Source organism: Artemia sp. Qi Xiang Cuo, chromosome 16 (assembly GCF_049724085.1).
Source record: "Artemia sp. Qi Xiang Cuo chromosome 16, ASM4972408v1, whole genome shotgun sequence".
In the NCBI taxonomy this organism is placed as follows: Eukaryota; Metazoa; Arthropoda; class Branchiopoda; order Anostraca; family Artemiidae; genus Artemia; species Artemia sp. Qi Xiang Cuo.
In genome coordinates, this window is record NC_142809.1 from 11185664 (window position 1) to 11200060 (window position 14397).

Here is a 14397-nt window from a genome sequence, read left to right on the forward strand (position 1 = left end):
CAACAACAACAAAGAGTAGCGATTTTGAAATAGTAAAAGCCAAATCTCACCATGTGAAGATCAATTACCAAAAAACGACTGGTTGAGCATTCAATTGTTCCCACCTTATATGATCCTAAATGAATATTTGAAAATCTCACTCCAAATAAATTGTTATAATTCTTTGAAAACTGCCAGAATACTCTTTCGTCCCAATTTAAAAAATTTTCGCAAATATGTTGGTAAATGCAGGTGTATTTTATTGTGGAGCTGTCTTTATGTGGAGCTCATATTTTATGGTGCCACTCTAAATAAGATTTGTACAGTTGTTACAAGCTTTTCCACCTGCTCTGTGTCTTAAGGAAAAAGGTGCTGTCTGAAATTCTCTATATTAATGAAGTCCTTTTTAAAATTGCTTTTATTAATAAAATAAACTCGCAATTTACTAGTTGCTTTCTGTCGCACCAGAGTTGCCAAGTGTACTAGCCCATGATCAAGAACCAATGAAACAAATGTCAATAAAGAGGTGAAAGAACCTTCGTTTGGCATTTGTGGACTTCTTATCCTAGGTCATTCACAGAAATTAGAAATAACAATGGTCCTAGGATAGATCCCTGTAGCAAAATTAAGTTTACCCCTGTATTGTTCAATATACCTTGATTATCAGGGGTGCCGATTAGTAAGGAAGAATCATTGCAGTGGCTCTCATCTATCTTCAGTATATTTCGATTCATATAGTAAAACTCCGTGATACATGCTGTCGAACGTTTTTTTTAATATCAAGCAAATTAGGAGCTGGCACAAGTTCCAGGTCGGCTGTTATGCTTTGTAAACAAGCTTAAGGGCGGCAAAACGGCTTCAGTTGAATAATTGTAAAGCAAAATGGAATCCGGGAGCTGTCTGCCTGAAATAAATTATGATAACGTTTTAGGGGTGATTGAAGATTTTGCTACTATTTTGGTATAAAGGAATATCGGTTAGAGCCTTTAACTGGGCTTTTTCAAATTTTCAGTATTCTAAAGGTAAAAAGTGATTATTTCATGAATTCTCAGGGATTGGGTGGGATTCGCCCCCTTCTCACCAAGTACCGTCATGGGATTGGTAATGAGGCCTATCTTTACACCCCAAATCCTTCAGATCTGAAACCTAAAATGAAAGATGAAAATTAAATAGCTATTTAAAGCTTAAGACGAACAGAAATAAAGTTATATAATGACTCAAACATAAAATGACCAGAGATCAATGTCAATGAATAACTGAAACACAAAACGAACAGAAATTAAAATAAATAATTGACAGGTAACAGATGTAGATGAATAATTAAATCCTAAAACGAGTGAAAATAGATACTCAAGTCAAACTAAAACGAGCAGAAATTAATAAACACGAGTTTGGCTACTGCCCCACTCCTAATCGTAGACATTCTTAAGTTAATCATGTAATTTTTGTTTATTAAAAGCTATTAGTATATTTAGCAATGTGTTGAATTTTTTGAAACTTCGCCAAAAATAAACTAACTGTAATAATCAAGATGGAAAGAAACATTGAAAGCAAACAGAATATTTAATTTATAATGTAATTAGTTCCAGGAAATCTCAGCAATTCAAATTTGAAGATATTACCAACGTTTTTTTTTCCGATATTATAATTATGAAAGTTCAGGTTTAAAATATATCTTGTTTTCAGTAAAGAGATAGGCTTTGAAGGCTTGCGGTTAGGGGGGTGGGGAGTAGGTTAGGGAGGTGTGGTTAGGGAGGGGGGAGTGCAGTAATTTCTGTTTGTCATAAGTTTGACTTGACTGTTCATTTTAGTTTTTACTCTCCAGGATTTCAGTTTTCAGCTTTATCAGTAAGTTTAAGTTTCATAAGTTTATTAATCCACATGCACAAACAAATAAATAAATTAAACAACACTTTCACGCTGGAGAAAACCTATGAAGGTTTGCGATCGCGCCAAAGTTCACTTAACTACTTACCTATTAACTCAACTATTTACATAAACCTCAACTATTTAATTAAAACTATCATAAATAAACCAAAAATAGATAAACTATAACCTATATATATGAAAAAAAATATATAGATAAATAAATAAATAACTGAATTAAAAATGATAATAGATAAATAAAATATAAAAGAAAAATAATAATAAAAAATCCAATCTCCATCACTCATAATACTCAACTCCCTCTCCCCTCCCCACCCTGTCCTTCCAACCTTACCTTAGCTCCTACCCACCCTTACCTTCCCAGCTCCTCTTCCTCTCCTACCCAACCTACCAGCCATAATATAATTTAACAAATTCCCCCCAAAAAATAATCTTTTAAATTCTTTTTAAATTGAGATACATGTTACTTTTGAGTTATTTATTATAATTTCTGTTCGTTTTGCATTTTAGCCACTAAACTACCATTAGAACTTTGAAACTCCTCAAATGAGTGTGAGACAGTCTTTAGGCTGCAATGAAACTCTTTATCCATATGCAGCGCTTTGAGTTACAGCTGGATTTAGTTGCTTGGGTGTCCCCTCCCCCCCCCCGTATTCTCAATATTTACGCACTTTCTTGATGCTATTCATAATTTCATTTCGAATGTCTTTTTATTGCTGTTTTTACGGGCGTACTTATATTTTCTGCCCGACGTAACACATGGTTCTTCTCTTCCGTCCCCAGAGGAAAAACTACCTCACTCAAATAAAGTAAAAAAATTTAAAGCTTCATCTTTAATTTAGCGTTAACTTTTTGATGTTTGACTAAATAATTTTTTTAATTACTTTGAAAAACCCTTGGGAGCTTCTGTATCTTAGCTGTTGTGGAATGTTGTGGAATTCCCCACTTTAAAACACACTACACACTCTTGGAATGCGTTTAGGGAAACACATTTATCAGGTCAACTCTTGGAGTTGACCTGACCTGGAGATCAAAAGTAGATTGCTTGTTTTGACCATTATGTTGATATATCAACAAAAACTATTGATTAGAGATGGAAGTAACCCCGACATCATTGCTTGTAAGTGCTCCACCCATCGGGTCTCGCAAAGTTTGTTCAATTTTGTTCTTTTTGTCCCTGTGATAGGATTACTTTCTTGAACAATTTGTTTGAAAATTGCAAAGTGTTTAGGTGAAATTCTAAAGAGATTAGTGATTTCTTTCAAAGTACCCAGACAATTTTTTATAACAGGTAAGTTGTACGAATGACACAGGGCTAACTTTAAGGAGTGTCTTGCACAGTGAACATAGACTGCATGGGGAAATCATTCATGGACTATAACAGCACAACCTTAAAACTGACCGCTCATAGATGAAGCTCCATCATAACCTTAACCTCTTAAGTATTTTTAAATTGATTTCCATTTCACCTAAGGTTTGTATCAACCAACTGTTTCTTTCTTTCCTTCTTTTTCCATTTTTTCAGGGGACCAGTGGTCGGGGAAGGATTGAAATCTGCAAAATTGGCCTTCCTTTCACTGTATGTCGACTTTTACTGGATTTGTCACTCATAAAATGTTTTATCAAATGACTAAAATCTTTTGTATGTGAAGATTGTAGGGAATGTGTGGAACTAGTACGACCGTAGAAAATCACTAGTCTGAATTTCCTAAATGGATGTCTGGTGTCTCGGTGTATTAGTTTACGGAATTAACTCAAATTGGACTGCTTATTAAAAAAGTAACCCCTCATAAGCTGAGCATGATTGACTGTAAAGCGAAACGAGGAAGAGATAGTCGTCTACGTTTGCAATCATTTCAGTGCATGCCTGTGGATTGAATCAAGTCTTTTCAGGGGTGATTTGAGTGTCAAGTTATGATATAATAGTGCAAGCGAGGTTTGAGAATTACATTATGAAGTAGCAGGACAATAGCCAGGATTTCCAAAGAACTCCTTCTTTGGAGCAAAATCCCACCACTTTTCAGTCAAAAGTTTAGCGAGAGTAACGCTTTAGTTCTGTTTCTTCCATATCAAGTAAACGCTCTAGCTATAGACTCTCCAACACTTTCAAATATTAATCAAAAAAACTTTGCACAAAATAAGTTTTTCAAAAAAAGTAAAGAACTGCATTAAACCAAAAAAGAACAAAAACAGAATCAAATAATCTACCAAGCATACAACTATCACAAATCAGTATTAATAAATAAATGAAATCCAAAAGAAATAGAAATTAAGATAAGTCAAACACAAAACGAGCAGAAATTAATCTGAGTAGGGTTCTAAACCCTAAGAGCCAGAATATGATTTGTATTTTACTGAAAAAATTCAAATGAATTTACTGAAAAAAATGTTCGTGCATTGTCAGTTTAATATATATATGCTGATATTTATTCCTTAAAATCTTAATTAATTTTGATTTTTTTTTTTATCCCACCTCCTCTCCTCTCGGTGACGGATTTTCTTTAAAAATATCTCGTAATATATCTAATCTACTCTATAATTTTTGATTTCTTAAAGTTATAAAAGTGAAAACATTTAAAAGAATTTTTTCAGTAAAGTACAAATATGATAAATTTGACTTGGACTATAAATAAGGGCACTAGCCCTCTCAATTCCCAATTGAACGAAGTTTCTACGACAACGCTCGGAAAGACCTAATTCTTAGAACTTTCAACTACGCTGAACAAAATGGCTATCTCAAAATTTTGATTGGATGTATTTCTGGAAATAGTGGGCGTGGAAGGGGTTTTAGTTGCCTTCCAATCACTTTCGACTATTAAAAACGGCACAAGCCACTCCAATTTCCAATTGACTGAGCCCTTTTCGAAGTTTCTACGACCACTTCTTCGATATGAAGTGCCCTGCTCTAAAGGAAAAAAATAATAAATAATACATTATGCCAACATCGTTCTTATATGCCCTCAGGGCATAACTTAAAACCCTTGCTCCGAGGGTTGTGGGGGAGTGTCCTCCTCAAAAACATATTTTTTATCTGGAAATCAGCTACACTGAACAAAGTGGCTATCTCAAAATTTTGATCGGAAGTGTTTGGGGAAATAGTGGACGTGGAAGGGGTGTTAGTTGCCTTTCAATCACTTTCGACTATTAAAAAGGGCACTAGCCACTCCAATTTCCAATCGAATAAGCCCTTTTCGAACTATCTACGACAACTTCTTCTATACGCAGTGCCCTGGTATGAAAAAAAACAAAAGAATAATTATGTAATACATAAATAATACATCGTGCCAACATCGTTCTTTACTTAGGCAGCGCGATTGCGCTGCCTATGATAAAATAAAAAAAAACAAGTTTTTTTTCAACTGAAAGTAAGGAGCAGCATTAAAACTTGAAGCGAACCGAAATTATTACGTATATGAGGGGGTTTTCCCCCTCCTCAATGCCCCACTTTTACTTACATCGCTCCTTACTTACAGTTCTGTACCACAAACTGTTTGACCAGGTATGAAAGCCATATTTGAGTGATTTTTGCATGTTTTTTTTTTCGTTTTACCCAAGCAAAAGATGCTGTTTATTCCTTATCATAGGCAGCGCAATAGCGCTGCCTAAGTAAAGAACGATATTGGCAAATGTATTATTTATTCTTTTCTTTTTGGTTTCTTTAGACCAGGGCACTTCGTATCGAAGGAGTTATCCTAGGAACTTTGAAAAGGGCTCATTCGATTCGAAATTGGAATGGCTTGTGCCCTTTTTAATAGTCGAAAGAAATTGAAAGGCAACTAACACCCCTTCTACGCCCACCGTTTCCCCAAAAACATCCAATCAAAATTTTGAGATAGTCATTTTGTTCAGCGTAGAGGATTTCCAGATAGAAATTATGTTTTTTAGGAGGACACTCCCCCACAGCCCTCAGGGCAAGGGTTGTAAGTTATGCCCTGGGGGTATATAAGATTTTTATAGAAAGCGTTGTCGTAGAAACTTCAAAAAGAACTCATTCGATTGAAAATTCAAAGAGCTAGTGCCCTTTTTAATAGTCGACAGTGATTGGAGGGCAACTAACCCTCTCACGCCCACCTTTTTCCCAAACACATCCAATCAAAATTTCGAGATAGCCAATTTGTTCAATGTAGTTGAAAGTTTTAAAAATTATATCTTTGAGCAGGAAACTCTCCTCATAGTCTTCAGGGCAAGGCTTATAAGTTATGTCCTAGGGGCATATAAGGTTTTCATGGCAAGCGTCGTCGTAGAAACTTCAAAATGGGCTCATTCGATTGGAAATTGTAATGGCTAGTGCCCTTTTTAATAGTTGAAAGTGATTGGAAGACAACTAACCCCCTCTTACACCCACGATTCCCTCAAACTTAGGCATTCAGAATATATGTATAGCCATTTTGTTCAACGTAGTTGAAAGTTTTAAAAATTACATATTTGAGCAGGAAACTCCCCCCATAGTCTTCAGGGCAACGGTTTTAAGTTGTGCCCTGGGGGGATATAAGGTTTTTATTGAAAGCTTTGTCGTAGAAACTGCAAAAAGGGCTCATTCGATTCGAAATTCAAATGGCTAGTTCTCTTTTTAATAGTCGAAAAAAGTGATTGAAGGGCAACTAACCCCCCTCTCTCGCTCACCTTTTCTCCAAACACATCCAATCAAATTTTGAGATAGCCATTTTGTTCAACGCAGTTGAAAGTTTCGAAAATTAGGTCTTGGTCTTTGAGGATGATACCCCCCCCCAACAGCCCCGTGAGCAGGGGTTGAAAGTTTTGTCCCAGTGGAATTTAAGCTGTGCATGGAAAGCGATTCTGTAGAAACTTCAATAAGGGCTCATTCGATTTGAAATTGAAATGGCTAGTGCACTTTTTAATAGTCTAAAGAAACTGGACGGCAACTAACCCCTTCCAGAACTTGAAAGTTCTGGAAATTAGGTCTTTGAGGATGAACCCTCCCCTAAACCCCTCAGGGCAAGGATTGTAAGTTATGACCTGGGGGTATATGAAGTTTTTATAGAAGGAGTTGTCGTAAAAATTCAAAAAGGGCTCATTCAATTGGAAATTGAAAAGACTAGAGCCCTTTTTAATAGTCGCACATCCAATCGAAATTTTGAGATAGTCATTTTGTTCAACGTAGTTGAAAGTTGTGAAAATTAGGTCTTTGATGATGACTACCCCCCCCCCCCAATCCTCAGGGCAAGGGTTGTAAGTTTTTCCCTGGGGTCATATATGGTTTTATTGAAATTTTTGTCGTAGAAACTTCAAAAAGGGCTCATTTGATTGCAAATTGAAAGGGCTAGTTCCCTTTTTAACAGTCGAAAGTGAATGGAAAGCAACAAACCCCCTCTCAGGCCCACCATTTCCCCAAACACATCCAATCAAAATTTTGAGACAGCTATTTCGTGCAACGTAGTTGAAAATTCTGAAAATTATGTGTTTGAGGATAACAAACCCCCGAGAGCCCCAAGGGCAAAGGTTGTAAGTTATGCCCTGGAGGTATATAAGGTTTTTATAGATAGTGTTGTCGTAGAAACTTCAAAAGGGGCTCATTCAATTGGAAATTAAGAGGGCTGGTGCCCTTTTTAATAGTCGAAAGTGATTGGAGGGTAATAATTAAGTACAAATTAACATAAGTTTGGCTCAAAACCCCTATGCTTTCCCAAGGCCAGAACAAAATTTGCACTGTACTGAAAAAAAAATACAAATGAATGTGCTTTGTCAGTTTAATATACATATACTGATATTTAGTAATCAAAATGTTAATATTATTTGATTTATTAAAGTTATGAAAGTATAAACATTTATATTTTTTCAGTAAAGTGCAAATTTTGTTCTGGCCTTTTAAAGGCATAGGGGTTTTGAGCCCAACTAATGTTAATTTCTGCTCGTTTTGAGTTTGAATCGGTTGTTTATTGCAATTTCTGTTCGTTTTGGGTTTCATTTATTTATCAATGCTGATTTGTGGTTGTTTCACGCTTGATAGATTATTTGATTTTATTTATGCTTATTTTTGGTTAAATGGAGTTTTTTACTTTTCTTTGAAAAACCTATTTTGTGGAAAAAGTTTTTTTAATTAATTAAAATAAAAGTGGGCATCGAAAAACTAAAATTTGTGCCTGAACAATTAATGCGTGCGAGCCAGGCGTTTGCTTACCCTATTAAATAATTATTATTAACGAGATTTTGCACCTTGCGATATTGGACTTGATTATTTATAATTGTTTGCAAAATTTGTAGTTTTGTTGTTACTGCTTGTATTCTATTAGTAAAAATATAAATACATATTTGATCTGTAATTTTATAATATATAAAAAAGTTCGCCAGCTTAAATATTTGAATTTTTCTTGTTTATAGAAATATACATTAATCCTCATACCGTAATAACTTTTAAATAGTGATTAACTTTCTATGTATGAGTCCAGGGTAGCATCTCTCTAATTCGAGCATCCGAGGCAAACCCAATGAACAAAATAGATGGTGTGATAGTATTCTCCTCCCTGTATATGAGGTAGATCAGCCAAGATTGGCCCACTTTTTTGCCCAAATCGGCCAAGAATTGTGGCAATCATCCAAATCGAACAATTTTAAATTCCGATGACTTTACATTTTTGGTTCTTAGATGAAGAGGGGGATGATGAAGTTTTTCAAAAATAGGAATTTGTCTCCAGTTCGCTTGCATTCCTGGGATAAGGGTTTTGACATGAAATCATCCCATTGGCTCCGTCTATGATTTTTCTGAGCACCATAGTTAGCAATCGGCTTTCTGATTTTAAATAACTAAAAATTCGTATCGTCAAATTTTTTTAAGTACAGAAAAAGTATAAAATAGTGAAAAAAAATTTTCATAGCGCTTGATCCCTCTTTTTCACTATTTTTTGCATTGACGTAATTTTTTTTGTTCTCAGTGCTTTTTATGCTTCTGTTGTGCCTTCTTATACTTATTAATTGTTTCTCTCTTTTTATCGTCATTAATGTTATTTTTTTTCTTGTTGTTATTGTTCTTGCTACGCCTTTTTTGCTATTATGTGATTTTCTTTTGATGGCTTGTCTTGCATTTGTCTCTGTCAATTATTTTAATCTGAATACATAAATAAACAAAATAAATAAAAAAGAGGCCTTGTAAAAGAGGTATAAAAATCAGGAGGATACAGCCTCCTGGACAAGATAAACTGTTTTCAAAGATTAGAGTACATTATTTTCTAGGTACTGATGCTTCAAAGGGCCCTTGTGACAGGGTTACTGGTCAGTGTCCGTGTTTGTCAAATGTGATTGGGTGGCAATGTGACACTTGTGCACCACTTCATTGGAAACTGGCTAGTGGTGAAGGATGTGAGGCGTGTGATTGTGATTCAATTGGATCTGAATCACCTCAGTGTAACGAGGTATGTTCCGAAACTTGATAGCCAAGAAAAGTGTAAAAAGGATACCGAGTAAAAAGTAGGGAAGGAAGGTGTAAAACTGAAGGAAATTTAGATGTTTAACGAGTTAATGATAAATATTTAATAAATTATTTAATATGATAGACAGATTTCAGTACAAATATAGACCAATACTACTGATTACTACTCAGTACAACACCAAATTTCCTGAGGCCATTACAGCTCTGCACTCTCCTGCTCCACCCCAGTCTATTTCTTACCCTGTCCCATGAAGTTCCGATTTCCTTTAAATCCTTCCTTGTGACCTGTTGCCCCTCTATTCGGGAATGGACCTTCTTTTTCCTTGGCCCAGATGAACAACCAGAAGGAACAAAGTCTAGCAACGTGTCATCCTGTCACCTGTCATTCAAAAAACATTGCCTACCCGTCTTATCCCCAATTTTCACTTCTATCATGCGACTTAACCTAAAACTTAAAAAAATCTCGAGTGCTTCTCTTCCCTTATAAAAAGCCTTACAATATATTGAAATTCTCTCCCATATTAATTTTTAAAATGTATTTCGATTTAGTGGCTCTAAGTTTTAAATTTATTTCGAATTAGTGTCTCTATATTATTTATTAAGTTTGTTCATTTTCGTTTTTGTATTAACATCTTTATTTTCACCATGGGCGTAATCTGCTATGTAGGGCAGGCTATATCTTGGCTATATTCTTGTTGATAGAAATGAGAAACCGAAATTCTTTTTTTTTTTTTTGTGTGTGTGTAGTTATTCCGTCCTACTGTAAGATTTATGTCTTTTAGCATCCCGATTTTTTATCCAAAAAAAAAGTGAGCGACGCGGCTCAATAGTAACCAATGCTCTAAAAAAGGGAAATTTGATACCAATAGATATATCAAAAGAATCGTCTTATTAGGCTTATTCCAGATATATAAGATGCATTAAGTTTAGTGTTACCCATCAAAGGCTACGAGTCTGAGAAAATTTGTCTGATTTTCGAAAAAGGGGTAAAAAACCCCATAAAAGTCAAATGAAAATTACACCGTCAGATTCATCAAGGAGGCACACTTGTGCCTCTATAAAGAGGCGACCCACCACAATGTTAAGCGATTTCAGGTCCTAGAGGTCGCAGAGAGACGGCGGTAATTGCATTTTGTAGCCCAAGCTCAAACTAAGAAACTTGCAAAATTTCATCCTCCTCCGACTTTATCTTCATGGGGTAAACTGGGCCGGAAGTTTGGACCCTCCTACCACAGCCCCCTTTAACGTTGTCCGATTGGGCTGAAATTTAGAGGTTAAGCTTTCCTAGGGCCCGGGAGCTTATCCTCGAAATTTCAGCTCAATCCGATCACTCCTTCCCTGTTTTCAAAAACCAAATATAGCCACTTAACATTCATCTCTTTTCTTTTTTCTTAGCCACGCCTACAGGCCACAGTTGGCAACGGATCCGGTTGAATGAGGACTCATTCGAAGCAGAATTCGACCTGTTAGGGCCTATTGATATTTTCAGACCGAAAAAATTATACCCCGAATTTACATTTACGAAAAACCTCGTTTTCCTATATTAGCCCATGTTAATTTTTCCCTCCACAACCCCCCTTTAACGTTGTCTGATCGGGCTGAAATTTAGAGGATAAGCTTTTCTGGGGCCTGGGAGCTTATCGTCGAAATTTCAGCTCAATCTGATCACTCCTTCCCTGTTTTCCAAAAACCACATATCAAGATTTTTGGGAATTTGCTTGCGTCGAAAATACCTTCTATTTGCTAAACAACAATTACTATTGTGTTTGTATAGTCCAGCGGCTGAGACTTTAGACTTTCAGGCGGAAAACTCGGGTTCGATTCACCATCAGAGCAACTTTTTTATATACTTTGAAAAGAAACTCAGTTTCTTTTTTAAATTATTTGAAAAAAATTACGTTTTCTAAAGAGTTAAAGAGGCTGAGTTACAAGGTCGACCCTTAAAACGTACAGGGATTAGGAGGCACAGTTGGGGGGCTGTTAAAGAGGCTGAGTCACAAGTTCGAACCTTAAAACGTACAGGGATTAGGAGGCACCCTGTACGACGTGATTTGAGTATTCAGGAATTAAAAGCCTTAACACAAGAATGTTCAAGAGCGGGGGTTTGGGGGCGGCAGCCCCCCAACTTTAACTCCTGACACGATCAGCTAACAGTTAGTCAAGCAATAATAAGTAATAAACTGTACAAAAACGTGCAGAAATTATTTGAAAAAAACTACGTTTTCTAAAGAGTTAAAGAGGCTGAGTTACAAGGTCGAACCTTAAAACGTACAGGGATTAGGAGGCACAGTTGAGGGGCTGCCGCCCCCAAACCCCCGCTTTCGCAGCCTTTAAATAAAAAAAAAATTTAAACTGAAAGTAAGGAGCGACATTAAATCTTAAAACGAACAGAAATTATTCCGTATATGAAAGAGGCTGTGCCCTCCTCAACGCCTCGCTCTTTACGCTAAAGTTTTTATTGTTTAAAAAAAGAGTTGTGAGAAAGTCAAACTTTAGCGTAAAGAGCGAGGCGTTGAGGAGGGCACAGCCTCTTTCATATACGGAATAATTTCTGTTCGTTTTAAGATTTAATGTCGCTCCTTACTTTCAGTTTAAATTTTTTTTTATTTAAAGGCTGCGAAAGCGGGGGTTTGGGGGCGGCAGCCCCCCAACTGTGCCTCCTAATCCCTGTACGTTTTAAGGTTCGACCTTGTAACTCAGCCTCTTTAACTCTTTAGAAAACGTAGTTTTTTTCAAATAATCATATTAGAGAACCTTAGTGTAGAGGTTTCAAGCACCTATCTGAAAAATTGTGGAATTCTCTAGTTTTTGCCAGAAGAATCGGATGCGTGTTTATTTTTTTTCCCAGGAGTGATCGTATCGACCCAATAGTCTTAGGATATGGGAAGAGGGTACATTTGAATGGAAATTTAAAGTTCTAGTGTCCTTTTTAATTGACTAAAAAGATTTGAGAGCAACTAGGTCCCCTTCCCTGCTTCTTTTTCCCCAATATCGGCCGAGAAAGATTTTGAGATAGCCATTTTGTTCAGCATAGTTGAAAGGCCAATAACTATGCCTTTGAAGATAACAAGACCCCCTACAGCCCCTGGAGAAAGGTCTCTTAAAAAATAAAATATGCCTTACTTATATTGTTTACTTATAATATTTGTTATTGGGGGAAACTTGAACAAAACTTATTACGTATATCAGGAGGGTTGTCCCTTCCTCAATAAATTATTTTCAGCCTATTCTTCAAATTTAGAAAAAAAAACATATTTCTTAGGTTTTCTGTTTCTTTTTCCTGTTTTAGTTTTTCTGTTTTTTACAAAACCGTTTGAGGCCCACATAATGGTGTTTCAGGCGCACAAGTGTTTCAGAATTTTTATAATATTTGCCTTGGGAGCCATCGATTCCTAAGAAAGAAGGTCTTGTGACAGGTTTCCAATTCTCAGGAATTCTACTACACACAAATTAATGAATAGAAATCTGTTGTAATTACAGTCGATTCGTTGGGTTTTTTTTTAGTGCTTGATTTCTCAAAATAATTATTTAGTATCACATCGAATATTTTGAAGTTTTATAAATGGTATTGTAACCGAAATTTAGTACGCATTTTTAAATCCTTGTTAATAAAAACATAAAACCTGAAATGTATTTTTTAGGTTTTCTGTTTTTACAAAACTGTTTGGCTCACACTATAGTGTAATATGGTGCAAAAGTGGTTCAGCTTTCTGGTTATACTTGACTCAAGGGCCACCACTTCCCAAGAAGGGGAATGTTTTGCGACAGGTTTAATTTCTGAAGAATTCTACTACACACACAAAAAAATGAATAAAAATTTTTTGTAGTTACAATTAGATTATTATTTAAATGTTTAATTTCGAATTATTGGCGACATGTAGCCTACTTATGTTTGAATTCTTCTATTTCTCAAAGAATTAGTTGTTGTTTTTTTTGTTTTTTTTTACTTCATTTATCGAGATGGTTATTTAGCATTACATAAAATATTTTTGAAATTCTTTAAAGGGTTCAGGAACCGAAATTTAGTATTTTTTTTTATAAGATTTTTTTATTAACACCCTCAGTAATTATATCCTATGCTAATTTTACTAATAATCAGTTAATCTATGATAAAGTGATCTCAATTAGTAGTTAGTTTAATATTGATGAAGGTACTATAGATTAATTAATAATTTAATCAGTTTAAATTTAATTTTTACATTTAATTAGGTTTAACTGTTTTAATTCGATTAAGATTAGTTTATTATATCATATTTAATTAGTTAATTAATTACTAATTTCAATGGTAATAATTTTGTACTCAGTAAACAAGAAGCCACCTGTTAACTCTTACTGACAGTTCAAATCCACAAAGAAAATAATACCCTTATATGGACAAAAAGGTTCCCAATCGACAGTTGAAATATTTTCGAAGCAGCAAATTCCAGTTAGAGATTTTTTTGAAAGTTTATTGGCGATAGTTGGAGTTTCATTAAAGCCTTTTTTGTATTTTCATTAAAAATGCCTTCGGTATTTTCGTTGAAAAAAATTGTCCCCTCCTAAATCTTGAAAAATATATTCCCCTCTCTGTTTTCCTGAATTGGCGTCCCTGATCACAGTCCCAATTTATCCCCCCTCCCCCACAAAAAGAGCTTAGTAATAGTGACAGCAGGATTCATGACATTTTTTATACGAAAAAATGCCTTAGGGAAGATGTGGGGGTCTTAGGTGGACGTGGGGGCCTTAGGGAATATGTCGTATCATTGAATGTCGTATGAATTGACCTAAGCTGAGGCAAGAATGTTTTTATTATGAGGTCCTTGGTGTTTTCAGTTTTGTGAAGCGCTTCCACTGTAATGAAAAGCTTGAAAAATTCAGATACGAGATTATTACTTTCCACCAGGTGAACCATCTTGCCAGGGACATACCCAAAGAGCGACGCTTTAGCCCTTGCCCTTCACCCCCCCCCCTCGAAATCCCAAATTTTACTTAATTTCTGGACATTTTTTATTCGAATTATCAAATAATTGTTTTTTACCCCCCCCCCCCCCAAAAAAAAAAAATAATAAATAATAAAAATCTTCCACTTGCGACCCTGCCCCCCTTTTATCCATGAATGATTCAATTTAGTTAATCTATTTTGACGAGAATACAGCAACCCACCAATT

At 35.5% G+C, this 14397-nt stretch overlaps 1 protein-coding gene across 1 annotated transcript in view; it reads left to right on the forward strand.

Annotated features, from left to right (window-relative positions):
* The window catches only part of LanB1 (laminin subunit beta-1), a 233786-nt gene that overhangs the window by 166062 nt on the left and 53327 nt on the right, over nucleotides 1-14397 (forward strand). The window contains exon 17 of the mRNA XM_089102239.1: nucleotides 9055-9233. Coding sequence (XP_088958365.1) covers nucleotides 9055-9233 — 179 coding nt within the window. The remainder of the gene's footprint in view (nucleotides 1-9054; nucleotides 9234-14397) is intronic.